General features: G+C 47.5%; 1 protein-coding gene across 6 annotated transcripts in view; it reads left to right on the top strand.

The window, feature by feature from the left end:
* Styxl1 (serine/threonine/tyrosine interacting like 1) overlaps positions 1 to 18,371 on the top strand; it is a 33,275-nt gene that overhangs the window by 1,707 nt on the left and 13,197 nt on the right. For 3 of the 6 annotated variants that reach the window (XM_085837282.1, XM_085837281.1, XM_085837280.1), the window contains exons 2-4: positions 8,414 to 8,517; positions 10,039 to 10,100; positions 12,155 to 12,320. In XM_085837282.1, coding sequence (XP_085693408.1) covers positions 8,415 to 8,517; positions 10,039 to 10,100; positions 12,155 to 12,320 — 331 coding nt within the window. In that variant the 5' untranslated portion in view covers position 8,414. Of the gene's footprint in view, positions 1 to 8,410; positions 8,518 to 10,038; positions 10,101 to 12,154; positions 12,321 to 18,371 lie in introns of all 6 variants that reach the window. The other 3 variants (XM_085837279.1, XM_085837278.1, XM_085837277.1) reach the window with 1 other exon arrangement.

The following is an 18,371-nucleotide window of genomic DNA, read 5'->3' as shown; positions in this document are numbered from 1 at the left end:
CAAGTATGGAGGCAAGGGAAAGGAGGAGACGGGAAGACGTAGCCTTGTATTCCGGGAGATGCTTTCTGTTGGGGTAGGGATATATGGATAAGCACTGCCCTTGATCTTATCTCTGAAGTATATGCTCTGGTAATTGTTTAACTTTCTGACGTCATCTAGGGGTCAGGGAGTATGTATTTATTAATCATTAATTAATTAATTTATTAATTTTGGTTTTCTGAGACGAGGTTTCTCTGTGTAGCCCTGGCTCTCCTGGAACTCTGTAGATTGGACTGATAAACTCAGAAATCCCCCTGCCTCTATCTCCCAAGTGCTGGGATTAAAGGATGCACCACATTTTATTTATGCTATTATTACTTTTAAGGCAGGGTATAATGTACCCCAGGCTGCCCTCAGACTTTCTGTGTAGCCAAGGAATGGCCTTGAACTCCTGATCTTCCTGCCTCTTAATTCCAGAGTGTTGCTTGCATCAATGTACCCAGTTTATGCAGTGTTGGTGATGCAATCCTTGTGAACGGTAGGCAAGCACTGTACCCACTGAGCTTGTCTCATTCTGTTCGTCCAATTTGAGACCATTCTGAGAGTGGGCCCTAGTGAATTCTGGTAGAGTTGACTGAGATTAGAGGAGGTTGGAACCATCAGGTGCTCAGGGCCCCTGAAAACTAGCCAGGAACCTTGGAGCTGCTTCTTTGGGGTATGTCTAACAAAGCTTTTGAGATCATCACAAGCATGTTAGGAGGAAACAGGACTTGATTTAAACACAAAGGATCCCAGGGCCTGAGGATACAGGGGAGAGAGTGGCTGGGAGATGTGGGGGAAACTACACAATGAGATGGTTGGAATGTGAAGGAAGGGGTAGGGAGAGGGCAGAGGTGGGACCAGTACGGCTGGTCGCAAGGGCAGAGAGGGTAAGAGAGAGTTGGTGGTTAACCAGGTCTGAGGTACAAATGACAGGGATGTGGAGGGGGCTGGGGATGGACAGTGGTTGGTAGGGCACTTGCCTAGTATGCATGAAGTCCAGGGTTGGCTCCTTAGCACCTCATGTGGTGCCCACCTTCATTCCCAGCACTTAGAAGGTACAGGCAGGATAGGAGGATCAGGAATTTAAGGTCGTCCTTGACTCTAAAGAGAGTTTGAGGTTAGCCTGGGCTACATGAGACTCTGTCTCAAAACTAATGAGAATAAAAAGGGATGTGGGTGGCTCAGTGGTTAAGAGTCTGTGCTGCTCTTGCAGGGGACCTGAGCAGTTCTCAGCACCCTCTTGAGCCAGTCAACTGCCCAATAGCTCTAGTTCTGGGAGTCCAATACCCTTTCCTGACCTCTATCAGCTCTTGTATTCACATTGCACATAATCATACACACATACACATAAATAATAACAAAACTAAATTGTTTCTTAATGAGTCAGGCATGGTGGTACATACCTTTGATGCCAGTACTAGGGAGCCAGAGGCAGGTGTTCCAAGCCAACCAGAGATGCATAGTGAGAGCCTGTCTCAACAAACAAACGAATGACTGTGAGAGTCAGCCTGGGGAAAGTGTATCTAGGTCAAAGGGGAAGTTGGGTTGTGTGGACGAAAGACTGACTTGGAAAAGAGCTACATTTGAGGCTGAACTGAGCTTAATGTTGAGTTGTTGAGAGGGGGCAGGTCATGTGATGGGGACATGAGGCAAGAAGAGATATCAACGAGACAGACACCAGAGCTGAAGCCATCCCTATAGGGAGGAAAGTTGTGACTAGGAATGTGCTCAGTGGTAGAGTGCTTGCCCAGTTATGCATAAAGCCCTGGGTTTCACCCCCAGCCCCACTGTCCAGGGTTTCCATTGCTCTGACAAAACACTAGGACCAAAAGCATCTTGGGGAGGGACGAGTTTATCCCATCTTGACAGTGTATAGTCCATCTTCCAGGGGAGTCAGGGCAGGGTTCTGGGGAGGGTTGATGTAGTGGCAGTGGAAGAGCAGTGCTGACTGGCTTGCTCCTCGTGACTTGCTCAGCCTGCTGCTTCTTTATAGCACCCGGGACCAACGGGTGGTACTGCGCACAGTGAGCTTGGACCTCCAGACCAGCTTCTCAATCGAGGGTCCCTCTTCCAGAATGACCCTTGATGGCTTCAAGTTGACATAAAACACGTAACCACATAGGGCACAGCCACATAAACGGCACGGCAGTGCTTACATGCTTGTAGGTCGGGCACTCAGGAGGTCTGAGATGGCTTCAGAGCATCGGGAGTTCAAGATCATTCTCTGCCTGCACAAGGGAAATACCGCGGGCATGAGAAACTGCAGTCATCCCTCTTCTACTCTGCACCTCCCTCGGCTCCCTCCCCTCTGCGCCCTTCTGTACTGTGTATAGGAAGGAGTAACCCAGCCCATCTGGAATGATTTGATTGCTGAAAAACATTTCTGTATTCCGATTCTGTCTGCCTCCCTCCATCACCAAGGTTATTGATCTGATTTTGTGTCAAGCTGTGGCTCTATGGAAGGCTCTGCACTCAGTGCTTCGCCCCTAGGCATAATTCAGGCCATCCCCAGACTCAGGAGGCTGAGGCAGGGCCCTGCTTTTAAAATACAAACAAACAAAATGAAACAAAGGACAGTGCATCTGTAAAGTCAGCTTGGATCTTTTTATTTTTTCACCTTATGTGTATTGGTGTTTTGCTTGCGTGTATGTCTGTGAGAAATTATTAGACCTTGGAGTTACAGACACTTGTAAGCTGCCATGTGGGTGTGCTGGGATTTGAACTTGGGTCCTCTGGATGAACAGTGAGTGCTCTTAACTGCTGAGCCATCTCTCCAGCCCATCAACTTAGATCTTTACCAAAAAAAAAAAAAAATTTTTTTTTGATTATTCGAGACAGGGTTTCTGTGTAGCCCTGGCTGTCCTGGAACTCACTCTGTAGATCAGGCTGGCCTCAAATTCAGAAATCCGCCTGCCTCTGCCTCCCAGGTGCTGGAATTAAAGGCATGCGCCACCACTTCCCGGCTCTCCAAAAAGTTTTAATTACATTTTTATTTCTGTTCTGTACATATGTGTGTGGGCATTAGCATGTCATGGGCATGTGTGAAGGTCAGAGAAGTCTGGGAATATGAGAATTGAGAAGTATGTTTAAAAATTGCCTTTACAAATCAAATTTTGGCCCAATGTGTAACCAAGTTAGTAGTGTGCTTTGTGGTCACATGTAACTACTCAGCCTGCTTGCATACTGTGTACTGAGCCTGGTCAGACCCAGTTAACCCCTAAGAGAGGCATTGTAATCCATCTCGCTTTGGACTTCCTTCATACAAACTCAGCTGAAGGTACAGCCTTGGTTGTACTTCATTTCCTACTTCTTCTTTGTGATTCTTTCATGCCCCTGACTCAGAACAATATGTCTATGTATGAGCTGTGATGACCAGGTCTGTGACTATGTGCTGGAGGCAGTGAGGCACTGGAAAGCCGTGTCCTCCAACCCTGCAGTCTGTCGGAACGTGGAGATATGGCAATCATTTCTGCCTGTGTCTGTGTGTACTGTTCTGTGTTAGTAAGGCCAGAAGAAAGCTTTCCCCCTTATGAGCTCTCTTCATTACCCAGATCTGCATGTTGTTAATTATATAAAGAGGGGCCTTTGTTCAGGACCACTCTTCCACAGAGATTGGAACAGGAAGAGCAACATCTGAATAGAGCATGCCGGCAACACCATTCGTCTTTCTCCCTCCACGCAGCATCACCTTTTGGGGAATGTGCACTCTCCTTCCATTATGCGGATCCTGGGAATCAGGCTCAGGTCTTCAGGGTTGGGGGCAGGCACTTTTCCCCAGGGTCATCTCAGCCTCACCGTTCTTTAAATCCTGGCAGCGTTTGGGTTGTCTCTAGATACCAGGTTTACCCTCACCGTGACTTCATGTTTCCTGTTTTTTGTTTTTTTTTTTTTTTAAGCACCCGCATTTGGGAACTAGAGTGTCTGGCTTCACAATTTCCTTATCTCTCTTCCTTAATTCTCTTCCCCATTTCAGGTGAACTGTGGCTTCTGACCACCCATTGTTGGTGGGGTGGGGTTAAAAGTTGAGATGGGGCAAGAAGTTCCCATGAAGAGTTCTGACAGATGCATTTCCCTGCACAGTGCTCTCATGAGTATCTGCTGCCTACAGTTCTCCTGGCTGGGCATGGCTACATCCCAGGCTTCCTGTTTTCAAAGCCATAGCCCATGGTTTCTTATATCTCCTACCAGTGGTGACTGCTCCATTGTCCCTTTAGATAGTTTCTTTGGGCTAAACCTTTGTGTGCATGCATGTGCACATGTGCACACACACACACACACATGAATGTAGAGGCCAGAGGGCATCCTTAGTTGTCATACTCAGATCATGCCCACTTTTGTTTTATTTCTTGAGACAGGGTCCTACTATGTAGCCCTGGAAGGTGTGATTCTCACTATGTAGACCAGTATGCTCTGCCCCCTAAAGGTTCCAAAACAGTGCCACTAGCTGGGGACCAGGTGTTCAAGTGTGTAGGTCTATGTGCGCCATTTCACTTCAAAGCACAGTAACAAGGCAGGGAAAAGCAGGAAGCAAGAAGCCCCACAGGGCAGCAAGTAACAGTATTCCCCAATTATATTTTGGGCTCAGGTAATAGCCATCCAAGACTCCATTAGGAGGAGGAGTCTAAAGATAGTATGGGAGGGAGGAGGAGGGAACAAGGAAGGACTCTAGTGGGTGGGCTGCAATGATTTGGCAGATAATGGTGTTGTTTGTAGAGCCTAGGATGACTAAAGATGACCAGGTATTAGACATGCAGGCATATAGGTTTTAAAACTTTTGGCCTGGGCAGTTTGGGTAGGATTAGGGAGATGGCTCAGTAGATAAAGTGCTTGCCATCCAAGTCTAGAGATCTGAGTTCGATTCTAGCACTCCTGTAAAAAGCCAGATGATACATGTATATACACACACACACACACTCTTAAGCTCTAAGAAGAAAAGAAAAGAAAGCCAGGTAACTATAATCTTAATGCTAGGAAGGAAAGGGCTTGCTGGCCAGCTAGTTTGTCTGAATTGATGAACTCCTGGTTCAGTGAGAGATGTATAAAACACTTGACATCAACTTCTGACCTACTCACAAGCGTGTGCATGTATGCACACAAACTTACATACACACGCTCACATGAACACATAAACACAAATGCACAAAAGGTTTTGGACTGTTGAGTATGATGGCTCATACCTGTAATCCCAGCACTTGTTGAGACAGAGGCAGGAGGATTTAGAGTTTGAGGCTAGCTATGGCTTTGTAGCAAAACCCTGACTCAAAACAAAAATGTTCAGCCATGTTATATTTGAGATTGGGCAGGGGCACATGAGTGGAGTCGAGTCTAGAGGTCAAGGCTCGATGGCCTGTGGGAGGCAAGGGAGTATGTGGTGACGCTTACATTCAAGGGGCTGGCTGGATCACTGGTGGATCCATCCACTGGGTGGATCCTGGAGTTACAGTGGTGAATGTGAATCTGAACTCGTTATAATTTTTTTTTTCTGAGACAAAGTCTCATCCAGGTTGGTCTTGAACTTGCTTCGTAGCTGAGAATTACTTGAATTTCTGGTTCCCCTGACCCCACCTTCCATGCACAGAGGTGACAGGTGTCCACCATCACAGCCCACCTTGGGACAGTGTTACTGCCACATTGTGGAGGTAGAGACTGAGACATAGAGAAGCTAATCGTGCCCCTAGGTTGATGCAGCCAAGAGCAAGCGGCAGAGCCTAAGCTCAGGCCTGACAAAGCCTGACAGTTAACTAGGTGGTGGTGGCTCACCCCTTTAATGCCAGCATTTGGGAGGCAGAGGCAGGTAGATCTATGGAAGTTCAAGGCCAGCCTGGTCTACAAAGTGAGTTCCAGGATTGTGAGGGCTACACAGAGAAACCCTGTCTTGAAAAAGCAAAGTAAACAAACAAACAAACAAACAAACAAAGCCTGTAGAGGTGAGGAGGAGGAGGCTGTGAAAAGATGTCACACCCAGGAATCCTTGCCTGAAAGAACAGACAAGGAGCTAGGGCAGGGGCTCAGTTAGTAAAAGTGCTTGTATTGCAGGTATGAGCAGGTGTGAGGACATGAGTTTGCATATTTTAGACCCCAAGTAAAAGGCCAGGCACAGTGGCACAGCCTTGGAAACCCAGGGAGAGTAAAATGGAATATGGAGGCAGGCCGCTCCCTGGAGGGTCATTGGCTCTCCAGGCTAGTGAGAGAGCATGTCTCACAGGTAGAAAGAGTCTAAATAGTGACACAGCGGGTTGTCCTCTGTTCCCCACATGCATGAGGAATACCTGCATATATGGGTGGGATGGAGGATGAAGAGCGTGGCTGAGTGCTAAGGAAGGACCCATTGCAGCTGCGATGCTGGGTTTGGGATCTGGGAATTGAAGTCTTTGATGAAGAGATTGGCTTTGGATGCAGCTTTTTAGAATTATTTGATTTGTATGAGTTTCTTGCCTGCATGCATGTATGTGCATCATATGTGTGCCCTGTGCCAGTGGAGCTTGGGAGCCATTGGATCCCCTGGAACTGGAGTCACAGATGGTTGGGAGTCACTGTGTGGGTGTTGGGAACAGAAGATGAGTCTTCTGTAAGAGCAACAAAGTCTCTTCATTGCTGAGCCGTCTCTCCTGCACCAGATACTGGCTTCTCAGAGCATTGCGTCAGCAACTCAAGTGGTGCCTGTTTGGGGTGAGATTACTCCCCTGTACTCAGTTTCTCTTCCACATTGCCCTTCTGGTCTCCTTGATGAACCCTTCTAGAAGGTAGTTTTCCTACAGGAAGCTGCTGTGTGTGTCCATCCCTTTTGGAAACAGTATGCTGGGGACTAAATGTCTCAAAAGGAGCCAGCTTCATACGCATCAGCCTTGATGTCAGATCCTTAGCACAACCCACAGTGCTGTTCAGTAGCCTCATGTTCTTCTCCCGCTGCGGCTGCATCAGACCCTCCTGGCCTTCCTATGCCCCAGCTCACTCTTGCTCCCAGGAGAAGAGTGTTCTTTCCCCTCCCCTTCCTCTGTCCATCCAGCCTCCTGGCATCTCAGATGAGCAGCACTGCTGTAGATGGCCTCTAACCAGTCCCCAACTGGGTAAGGGGAATTCAACTGTGAGCCTGTGGCAGACATCTCATACTCAAACCATAATATTAAAACATTTGAGGGCTGGAGAGATGGCTCAGCAGTTAAGAGCACTGACTGCTCTTTCAGAGGTCCTGAGTTCAATTCCCAGCCACCACATGGTGGCTCACAACCATCTGTAATGGGATCTGATGCCCTTTTCAGGTCTGTCTGAAGACAGCTACACTGTACTCATATAAATAAAATCTATTAAAAAAAAACATTTGAAAGATTTATTTTAAACTATGTATTCGTGTGTGTCTGTGCATGGGTATATACACATGTAAGTGCAAGTGGAGGCCAGAGAGGGTGCCAGACCCCTGAAATTAGATTCGCAGGCAGTGGGAGTTAGGATCTTCTGCAAAAGCATTATACATTCTTGATCACGAAGGCGTCTCTCCCGCACCTAAGTACTAGGGGCTGGAAACATGACTCAGTGGCTACCATCATTCATTACTCTTACAGAGGCACCTAATACCCACACGATGGCTCACAACTGTCCATAGCTCCAGTTCCAGGGGAGCTGACAGCCTCTTCAGGGTTCCATGAGCACAGCATACACATAGTACAAATACAAACAGGCAGGCAAAGCACCTAGAAAATAAAAGATTTAAGTGTGTGTGTGTGTGTGTGTGTGTGTGTGTGTGATGGTATGCACATGGCTACCACAGCACAACTTTTAGGAGTCCATTCTCTCCTACCATGGGATCAAACTGAAGCCATCAGGCGTGCACAGCATGCTTTCTTGCACTAAACGACCTTGCCCAGCCCTAGCAGTCACTTATAGTGCACTTCCTAGCTATGTCATTGTATAGCTGCATAGCTGCATTTCCTGCTGGGCAGAAACCTTGATGAGGTTGCCTTGCCTTCTGTGGTTATTTCTAAGGCTTAGCTGAACAGGTGCTCATTGTTTGCTAATAATAATTGAAAAAAGAGCTGTTGAGTTGGTAGCTCAGGGGCAGGGTATTTGCCTAGCATGCACCCTAGACTCAAGTCCCAGGGCTTGCATACGCACACACAGATGCACAAACACAAGTAGAGAGAAGAAATGAAATAGTAACCATTTACAGCTTCCTTGGTAGTATATGGCTTTGTATGTTGTGATACAGTTACATATTCATGTTAATTTGCATATTCATATGTTGTGATTCACAAATGCTAGGCAAGCACTCTGTCAATCAAACTATAGCCCCAGCCCGACGTCCAGTTTTTGAAGTGTTTAATTCAGTATCTCATTTTCTGGCATTCGTCTAAATAGATGTCTGTTAAATTTGTACATTGTTGAATCTTCCCAGTAGGATGGCTGACTTGCTTTTCTGTGAGCCAACAGAACTCTATAACATCTTGAATCAGGTCTCCAAGCTGTCCAGATTGGCTGAGCCCAACTACCTCTGTTTACTGGGTAAGTAGAAAACAACAACACAACAACCCAACACACCAACATATACATATAGCAACACACACAAACACACCAACCCAAACACGCATACCAACATGCAGACCACACAACACATCAACCCAAACACATACAAATATCAACATGCAAAAACACAGCACACATCAACACACCAAGCCAAACACACATACCAACACCAACATACACATGGCACACACCAACACACCAACCCAAACACTAACAACAACACAAACACCACACACACAAACATCAGCACAGTACTAACCAACAGGTATGTTGAGAACAGTGGCCTGCAAACCTCTTTTTGAAGGTTAGCAGAGTTTCAGGAGGGGGAAATGAATGGTTGGTTCAAAAGGCTGCCCGTGGAAAGGCTGGGGAGATTAGGCTCAGTGAATAAGGTACTTGTACAATGGTGAACACCAGCGTTTGGTCCCCAGCACCCATATAAAAGTCCCAGAACTCGGGACAGGGGAATGGGATACACTGGGCAGACAGCTAACTAAACTCTGAAAAGGTGAGCTTGGGTTCTGTGAGACCTAGGTTCAGAAAATAAGGTAGAGAGTGATTGAGGAAGGCACACAGCGTGTGCACATGCTTGTACACGCACCTCCACACTCTTTCTACTTAGATACATACACCACACATGCAAAGGCAAATGGTGCTGCAGCTGATGGTACAGCACCTGAAAGTTAGCTCAAGACCACCAGATCAAGGACAGGTCTGCACAGCATGGTGGCTCAGGCCGGTGGGCCCAGCGCAGTGCACTCAACAGTTCTAGTCTACCTGGTTACATGGTGAGACTCCATCTCAAAGAAATGAAGAAGTCAGCTAGCTGGTGGTGGTGTTATACCTTTAATCCCAGCACTTGGGAGGCAGAGACAGGTGGATCTCTGAAGTTCAAGGCCAGCTTAGTTTATAGAACATGTTCTAGCACAGCCAGAGCTATACAGAGAAACAGCCCTATCTTGAACACCCTACAAAGATGGCTTTGTGGGTAAAGGTGTTTGCTGTCAAGGATGAGTCTAGTCCCTGGAGACCACGTGGTGGAAAGAGAACTGACTCTAACCTCCACTTGTGTGGCATGTAACTGGCCCCCACCCCTGAAATACAGTGATTATTTATTTAAAGATAAGAATCTTACTATGTAGCCCTTGCTCACAATCCTCATGCCTCCTGTCAGTCCTTCCTTTAGTCGCTAGATGCTGAGTTCATAGCTGTGGGTTTTTTTTTTTTTTAAGTTTTCTTTTTATGTATGTGAGCACACTGTCACTGTTCTCAGACACACGGGAAGAGGGCATTGGATCCCATTACAGATGGTTGTGAGCCACCATGTGGTTGCTGGGATTTGAACTCAGGACCTCTGGAAGAGCAGCCAGTGCTCTTAACCACTGAGCCGTGTCTCCAGCCCCACAGCTGTGTTTTGAGTGAACAGTTACTCACCTGCCCACCAGTGTTCTCATGTCCCTTCACGCATCCAGTTCTGAGTTCAATCCTTTTCTTCCCCAGATGTCCGATCAAAACGACAGTATGACGAGAGCCATGTGATCACTGCCCTCAGAGTGAAGAAGGTATCAGGCTGAGGAGGAGGGGAAGCAGAGGGAAGGAACGTTTTGTCTTGGATCCAGAGAGTGGCGTCGACTGTGAGGGACTGGGTGGTGGGAATGACTTGGCCTGTGAGTCCCTCCCACATCCCTAGAGCTCATCCTGGTGGGTACTCCCTGTTCCTGCTGTTATTAAGGGCAACGTGTCCTACAGTCATTGGTGTCTAATCTCAGAAAGAAGGTCCATACAGCCTCTGTGCATCTGCTCTCTGGGTCCTCCGGGATGTCTGTGAGCTTGGCGCTTTGTCTAGTCTCTGCTGTCTGGTAGGTGGTCTGTACAGGTTGTTGGCAAATACTGGTGGCCAGAGAGAGGCCGCCCAGAACATGTACCAACCTTTGTTTGCCTTGTGTGTGTGTGTGTGTGTGTGTGTGTGTGTGTGTGTGTGTGTGTGTATTATTTGATCATTCATGAGCATGTGCACGCACTCTCACCCACCTGCACACATAAGCCAAAAGATGGTAGTTATCTTCTTTTAGGATAACCTTAGGATTCTTAAATTTTTTTATTACATTGTTCTATCTTTCTACTTTATGTTTCTTAAAGTTTTTACTGTATTATTATGATTTTTAAATTATATGTGTGTGTGCATGTGTGCACATGAGTATAGGTGCCTGCAAAGTCCAGAAGAGCACACTGGGTCCATTGAGTCCCCTACAGCTAGAGCTACAGGAAGATGTGAGCCACCCAAAGTAGGTGCTGGGAACTGAACTTACCTTCTTCCAGTGTAGCAAGTGCTAGCTGCTGAGTGATCTCTCCAGCTCACTGTATTACCCTCCTCTCTCATTTCTCTCTGTGTGGAGGTGAGGGTGGGTATATATCTGGGCACGCCAGACCCTGTCACACGTGTGGAAATCAGAAGATAACCTCTGCCTGTGGGTTCCAGGAATTGAACTCAGGTTCTCGGGCTTATAAGCAAGTACCTTTACCTGCCGAGCCATCTCACTGCCCTTATTCTTATTTATTCTCAGCCAGAGTCTTGCTATGTAGTCTAGGCTGTCTTGAATCTCACGATCCTTCTGCCTCAGCCGGGACTAACACCTTTCAACAGGCATCCTCCTGAATATTCTCTTGAGCTTTTAGACAAATAGAGTTTTTCCCGTTTGTGTTCCAGAGATCCTTGTAAGTCTAGACCTCTGTGGCCCTTAACTTCCTGCATTGACAAAAATCTGTTGTCATAGCCCCCCTGAATGTTGTCTGTTGGGACTTCTGCATCAGATAGGCCAGGTTGCAACAGGCAGTGTTGGGCTCAGATTCCCTTACTGATGGGTGCTCATAAGGGACACTAAGAGCAAGTGAAGGCTGTATTCTGAGTTGTCATCTAGTCAGGAATCCTTGCATTCTACAACATGTGTTAGGCTCCTGTCTGTGTCTAGTATATCTATGTGTCTAGACCACACCCCCTCCCCGGGTGACCACACCCCCTCCCCAGGTGACCTCACCCCCTCCCCTAAAAGAAAGCCAGCTGAGTGCCAGCATTCATCTTTCCACTGCCACCTCACAATCTGTCACCACACCTGACTGTACCCTTAAACTGTGAGCCAGATGAACCCACCCTTCCTTCCTTTCTTCCTTCCGCAAGCTGCTCTTGTCAGGTGCTCTGTCACAGCAGTCCTGCTGTCCTGTAGCCTGCATTCCATCCATCTCACAGTTCTGGTGACATTCACTCACTTGGGGCTTCTGCTTCGGGTCCCATCGTCATGGATGGGTTTGGGTTTGGGTCTCCTGCTGACATTCATCCAGCCACAGCAACTCTGATGGGCTGTGAGCCTGGTCATGAACCAGCCGTTCTCAATCCAGGCCATCTCCAGCTTAGTGACCTGCTTTTGTCCTTCTTAGTGGTGGGTAGGGGGGACCCTCCAGGATTCAAGAGCCACTTTCATCCATTAATGGGGTTTCCAGCTCATGAGTCATGAGGGGAAGGAGGACAGGCCCCCAACCCACCTCAGGCTCGTCTGGGTGTTGTGCAGGGATGGTGTAGCCAGGTGAGCTCCGCAGTAGCCCGTGTTTGTGGTTTCCTCAGAGAGACCATCAGTACCTCATCCCGGAGTCCGTGGACCTGGAGTGTGTGAGGTACTGCATCGTGTACGACAGCAACACCAGTTCCCTGGAGCTGTGCATACGGCGGCAGCTGGAGGAGGAGGAAGAGGAGGAGGAGGTAGAAAAAGAGGACAAGGAGGAGGACACTGGTAATTTTTATCTTTTTGGTGGTGTTTGAAAAAGGGTCTCTCAAGCCGAGTTGTGAGGGTACACACCCTTAGCCCCAGCTGGAAAACCTCCCTCTGCTTTCTGAGTGTACTCTGCCGACTGAGCCTGCCCAGTAGACAAATAATAGTGGACAGTGCGTATTTCTTATTTCTGTGTGGCTGTGACCACATCACCTGAGGAGACAAAGGAGGGCAGGATGATTTCTCTAGCTTACCTCTTTGTATGTGTGTCTGTGTGTGTGCTCAGGCCTGTGGAGACACTCTGGTCTCCACAGCCTCGGGTGTCAGTCCTCAAGGGCCTTGTTTTTTAGGACTGTCTCTACTGGCCTGGAGATTGTCAAGAAGGCTAGACTGACAGGCAAGTAAGTCCCAGGAAGCCACCTGTCCCTGCCTTCCTGGTGCCAGCATTGCAAAAGTGTGCCACTGTGCCTGGCTTTTACACAGACTCTGGGGGTGGAATTCAGGTCCTCAGCTTACTAAGCCATCTCTTGCAACACGTGCACATCTACACATGCAGAAACATGGACACACACACACACACACACACCTGCATATGATACACACACCTGCATATGATACACACACCCCTGCATATGATACACATACACATACACACACCTGCATATGATACACATACCCCTGCATATGATACACACACACACCTGCATATGATACACACACCCCATGCATATGATACACACACATACACACACACACCTGCACACATACATATGAAAGATAGGAGGAGGAGAAGGTGAAATCACTAACATGCCTAGCAGTGAACACTCTATGGCTGCACACAAAACATGATCCCAAACTCAGTGGCCCTAAATAACAAAATGCGTTCAGAATTCAGAGGCCACTCCTTCAGGAGACCCAAATGTTTCTCTCTAATGATTATAATCACAATGTCAGCTGGGAGTATTACCCTGAGTTTGAGGACAGCTGCAGAGTGAGACCATGTTTCAAATGAAAACAAATAAACAAACCCCTGAGCTGGGACTGTAGCTTAGTCGGTGGAGTGTTCCCCTGGCATGCAAGAAGCCCTAGGTCCAAAGGTGTGGTGGCGCACGCCTTTAATCCCAGCACTCGGGAGGCAGAGGCAGGCAGATTTCTGAGTTCGAGGCCAGCCTGGTCTACAGAGTGAGTTCCAGGACAGCCAGGGCTACACAGAGAAACCCTGTCTCAAAAACAAACAAACAAACAAACAAACAAAAAAGAAGCCCTAGGTCCACTCCAATACCACATAAACAGGGTGTGACGGGACACACTTGGAATATGGAGGCAGAAGGAGCAGGTGCTCAAAGCTGCTACCACAAGGTCTGTGAAACCCTGTCTCAAAATAAATAGTCATAAAAATAGGTAGATAAATGGATAGATAGATAGCACACCATTAATCTCAACACTCAGGAAGCAAAGGCAGGGTTATCACTGTGAGTTTGAGGTCAGCCTGGTCTACAGAGCAAGTTCCAAGACAGCCAGGGCTACATAGTGAAACTTTATCTTAGTAAGCAAATAAATAAACTTTGTCCAGGGCTATAGCTCAGTGATAGAACACTTGCCTCTCATGCACAAGGCCCAAGGTCAAGGGGGTGGGGGGTAGGGGCAGTAGGATGGCTCAGCAGGCAAATGCACTTGCCACCAAGTTTAACAACCTGAGTTTCATCCCCAGGACCCACATGGTAGAAGGAGAGAATTTACTCCTCCGAGTTGTCCTCTGATACCCACATGTGTGTGGTAATATACATACACATGCATGCACACACATAAATGAATAAAGCAGTAAAAACCAGAAGATTCCCTAAAAACATATGTAGCCAGTTACAAGACATTTAATGAAAGTTTTGAAGCTGGTTTATTCTCTTTTCAGCCCATAGTTTGGGGATGATGACCCATGCTGACAGGATGAGGGTGAACATTGACACTTTGTGCCACTGGGTGGCGCTAAGGCCCCACCTTTAACAACACCCGCCGTCTAGACTTCCAAGTGGTCTTTGGCTTGGAAATTTCTTTTCCTTTAGGCTGCAGTTTGTAAGTATTTGCTAGTTCTAAATCAGAGTCTCATGTAGCCCAGCTAGCCTCAAACTCACTGCATCGCTGATGCTGACCTTGGACTTCTGCCCTCTCTCCACCTTGTGAGTGCTGGTATCACAAGCTCACGCTACCATGTCATGCACCCAAAGCCACGCTCGGCCAGCTCTCTACCAAATGAGCTACATCCTTAACCCCTTTTGTTTGTTCACATGTTTGTATATTTTGGACTGGAGAGATGGCTTTGTGGACCTCAGTTGGAGTCCCAGCATTTATGTAGTGTGCCTGCCTCACAGCTCTCCTTAATACAGCTGCAAGGCATCAGACCTCTCTGGGGTGAGGGCACATGTGCACATCCCCCAGCCCAGACACACACACACAATTACAACTTTTAAAAATTATGTTGTAAGCCGGGCGTGGTGGCGCACACCTTTAATCCCAGCACTCGGGAGGCAGAGGCAGGCGGATTTCTGAGTTCGAGGCCAGCCTGGTCTACAAAGTGAGTGCCAGGACAGCCAGGGCTACACAGAGAAACCCTGTCTCGAAAAACCAAAAAAAAAAAAAAAAAAAAAAAAAATTATGTTGTATGTATGTATGTATGTATGGTAGTGTACATGCCACAATACATGTGGATTCTGCCATGTATGTCCTTGGGATCAAACTCAGGTGATCAGGTTTGGCAGCAAGTGTCTTTACACTCTGAGCCATCTCTCTGGCCCCATCTTCTTTGAGACAGGGTCTCATGTAGCCCAGGCTGGCCTCAGCATCACTGTAGCTTGTATTTCTGAACCTCTTCCCTCTACCTGTCCAGTGCTGGAACTGCTGGTGTGTACCGCCTGCCCAGCCTGTTCACAGGACTACCAGCTGGACCCTAGAGCTCTAAGAACAGGGCCTGCTTAGATGGCTCAGCAGTAAAGGTGCCTGCTCCCAAGCCTGACAACCTGAGTTTCATTCCTGAGACCCACTAGTTTCTCTGACTTCCATATATATATGCTATGGCAGATGCATGTCCCCACACACAAGTCAGTCAGTCAGTCAGTCAGTCAGTAAGTAAATATGATTTAGAAAACCACTTTTGCTCAGAAAGCGACCACAGCCAAATGTAACACTTCCACTGGAGGCGACTTTCCTCAAGTAAAATGGTGATTTTGGGGGTGGAGGTGGGAGTGGAGATTGTGTCTGGTGGCATACACCTCTAATCCCAGTACTGTAGAAACAGAATTAGAAAGATCTCTATGAGTTCAAGGATAGCCTGATCTATGTAGGGAGTAGTATGTAGGCCAGCCAGGGCTATGTAGTGAGACTCTCCTTTCAAAAAATCAAACCAAAGCAAACCAAAGCAAACATGCTGTTGAGAAGCCATGTGTGTTAAAATGCGGTCTTTCAGCCAGGTGTGGTAGTACACATCTGCAGTCCCGCCATTGGTAAGGCTGAGGACAGGGGAACCCAAATCTGTCAGCCCCCTGCCTCAGTCTCATGAGTGTTGGCATTGCAGATGTTCACCAACATGCCCAGCTACTGTTTTTGACAAACAGCCTTTTCTGACACAGTAAGTGTGGTAGCTCCTGAAGCTGCTTGGCAGGGTGACCAGGCTCTGTGGGAGCCCCTAACTGTCTCTAATGCCACCCTACAGTTGTTGACTGTAAGTCTCTAGCAGTGGAGAGGCAGATATCTAGGCTAAAGGTGTGGCCTGGGACTGCCATTCCAACTCCCCCGTGGCCTCTGGCCCAGTAGTCTCTTGCTCAAGAGAGACACGGCTGGTGCCCCATAACCTACTGTCTGGACTCTGGTGGGGAAGGGGGATGAATTCCACCTTATGCCGGCAAGTTTTCTCCCATCATGGTTTACAGACACAGGTTCATCCTCTGGATAGCTCGCTGCCAGTTATGTCCTGAGAACTTCCTTCTGGAAGTGTCTTTGTCTTCAGGAGAAAAAGTTTATTTAATCAAACTAATTATTTTTTCTTCCCTAGGTGATTTTATTTTGTGTGTATGTGTGGGAGCACATGAGTGGGTACAGGCATGGGAGAAGCCTTAGGTGTTGATCTTCAGGTGCTGGTCTCCTTCTAAACAGTTTTGAAATTATAGATATTATATAACATAATTTCTATAATTTCTCTTTTTTATTTTATTTTATTTTATTTTATTTTTGAGACAGGGTTTCTCTGTGTAGCCCTGGTTGTCCTGGAACTCACTCTGTAGACCAGGCTGGCCTCGAACTCAGAAATCCGCCTGCCTCTGCCTCCCGAGTGCTGGGATTAAAGGCGTGCGCCACCACGCCCGGCTCAATATCTATAATTTCTCAAGGGTGGGTGTGTTCCAGAGTCTGTACAGAGGTCCTGAGCTGAAGGCCTGGTCATCTGACTTGGTGACAGGTGAACTGACTTCCTAGCCCTACCTTATTTTTTTGAGACTCTCCTTATGTGTAATTCCCCGGTTCTGCTGGGCTAGCCTGCTGTGGAGCCCCAGGGATCTGTCTGTCTTCATTGATGAGATACAGCATACACCACAAAGCCCAGTGTTCTTATGTGGGCTTGGGAACAGAACTCAGGTCCTCAGGCTTTCCTGACTCTCTGCTGTCTGAGCGTCTCCCCAGCCCCAGAAACTCCAGAGCCCTTCTCCTGCTGGCAGGCTCTGGAGGGTCTGCCAACCAATGTTCCTGGGTCAGGGCGTCTTAGTGGATGCAGGGTTATGGAGATTTTCTGTTGGCGGCATGAGGTCTGTTCTGTATTAGTTATTTTCTTTTTTTTTTTTTTTTTTAAAGATTTATTTATTTATTATATGTAAGTACACTGTAGCTGTCTGTCTTCGGACGCACCAGAAGAGGGCATCAGATCTCATTACGGGTGGTTGTGAGCCACCATGTGGTTGCTGGGATTTGAACTTCGGACCTTTGGAAGAGCAGTCGGGTGCTCTTACCCACTGAGCCATCTCACCAGCCCTGTATTAGTTATTTTCATGCTGCTGTGACAGAAGACCTGACCAGCAGCTTTGGAGAGCAGAGTGATTTGGCTCACGGTTTCAGAGGGTTTGGTCTGCAGTCACTGGCCCTCCATTTCCTCTTTTTATTCTGTCCCAGCCCCAGGCCATGGAACGGTGCCCCACATTGAGGATAGATCTTCCCTCCTCAGTTAATTCTCCCTGGAAACATCCTCACATTTGCACTCAGAGATATGTCCCCCAGTGTCCTAGGTGATTTCGGTTTAGACAAGTGGGTAATGAATATTATTCATATTATATAGCATAATTATGAAAGGGTTGAATTTAAATTTATAACAAACCATAAAAAGTGGTCCAGTGAGATGATCTCTGGACCCACGTGATGGAAGAAGAAAACAGACTCCTGCATTGTGACTGGTTTCCACAAGTGCACCACTGGATGAGTCTCTCTCGCGCACACACACACACACACACACACACACATCCAGGCACAATGATACTTCCCCTGCAAGGCAAACCAGGAGAATAGTGAGCTCTAGGCCAGACTGAGCTTTGTAGCTCTCGTCTCAGAAATAAAACTAAATTCTAAGGAGGCGTCACTTGAGACCCACCAGGATGGGCACGATTTAAAACATGACAAGTGTTACATAGCGAGTGTTGACAAGAGTGTGGGGCACTGGGCCTTTGTATACCACAGAACACAGTGGGAAAGGACCTGGCACGGAGGCCCCCAACTGTGCTCCAGCATTGGAGACTGAGCCTGCAGGATTACTACAATTTCAAGGGCAGTCTTGGCTACATAACAAGTCCCAGGCAGGGCCCTGCTCAGAGTGAGACTCTGACTCAAAACACAAAACAAAATCAGAGTCAGTAAGATGGTAGAAAGCACCTAGGAACAGACCCACCCTAAGTTCCATCCTTGGAACCCGAAAGGGGTCAGGAGAGAATGAGCTGAGAATGAGTTGGCCTGTAATCTCCACTCATACACCATGGCACATGTATATGCCTGTATACACACATACATACATACATACACACACACAATTAAAAATGAAATATTTCA

Source organism: Mus caroli, unplaced genomic scaffold (genome assembly GCF_978045245.1).
Source record: "Mus caroli unplaced genomic scaffold, Mus_caroli_1 scaffold_4, whole genome shotgun sequence".
In the NCBI taxonomy this organism is placed as follows: Eukaryota; Metazoa; Chordata; class Mammalia; order Rodentia; family Muridae; genus Mus; species Mus caroli.
The sequence above is the reverse complement of the archived record's forward strand: the minus strand, read 5'-3'. Positions and strand labels throughout refer to the sequence as shown.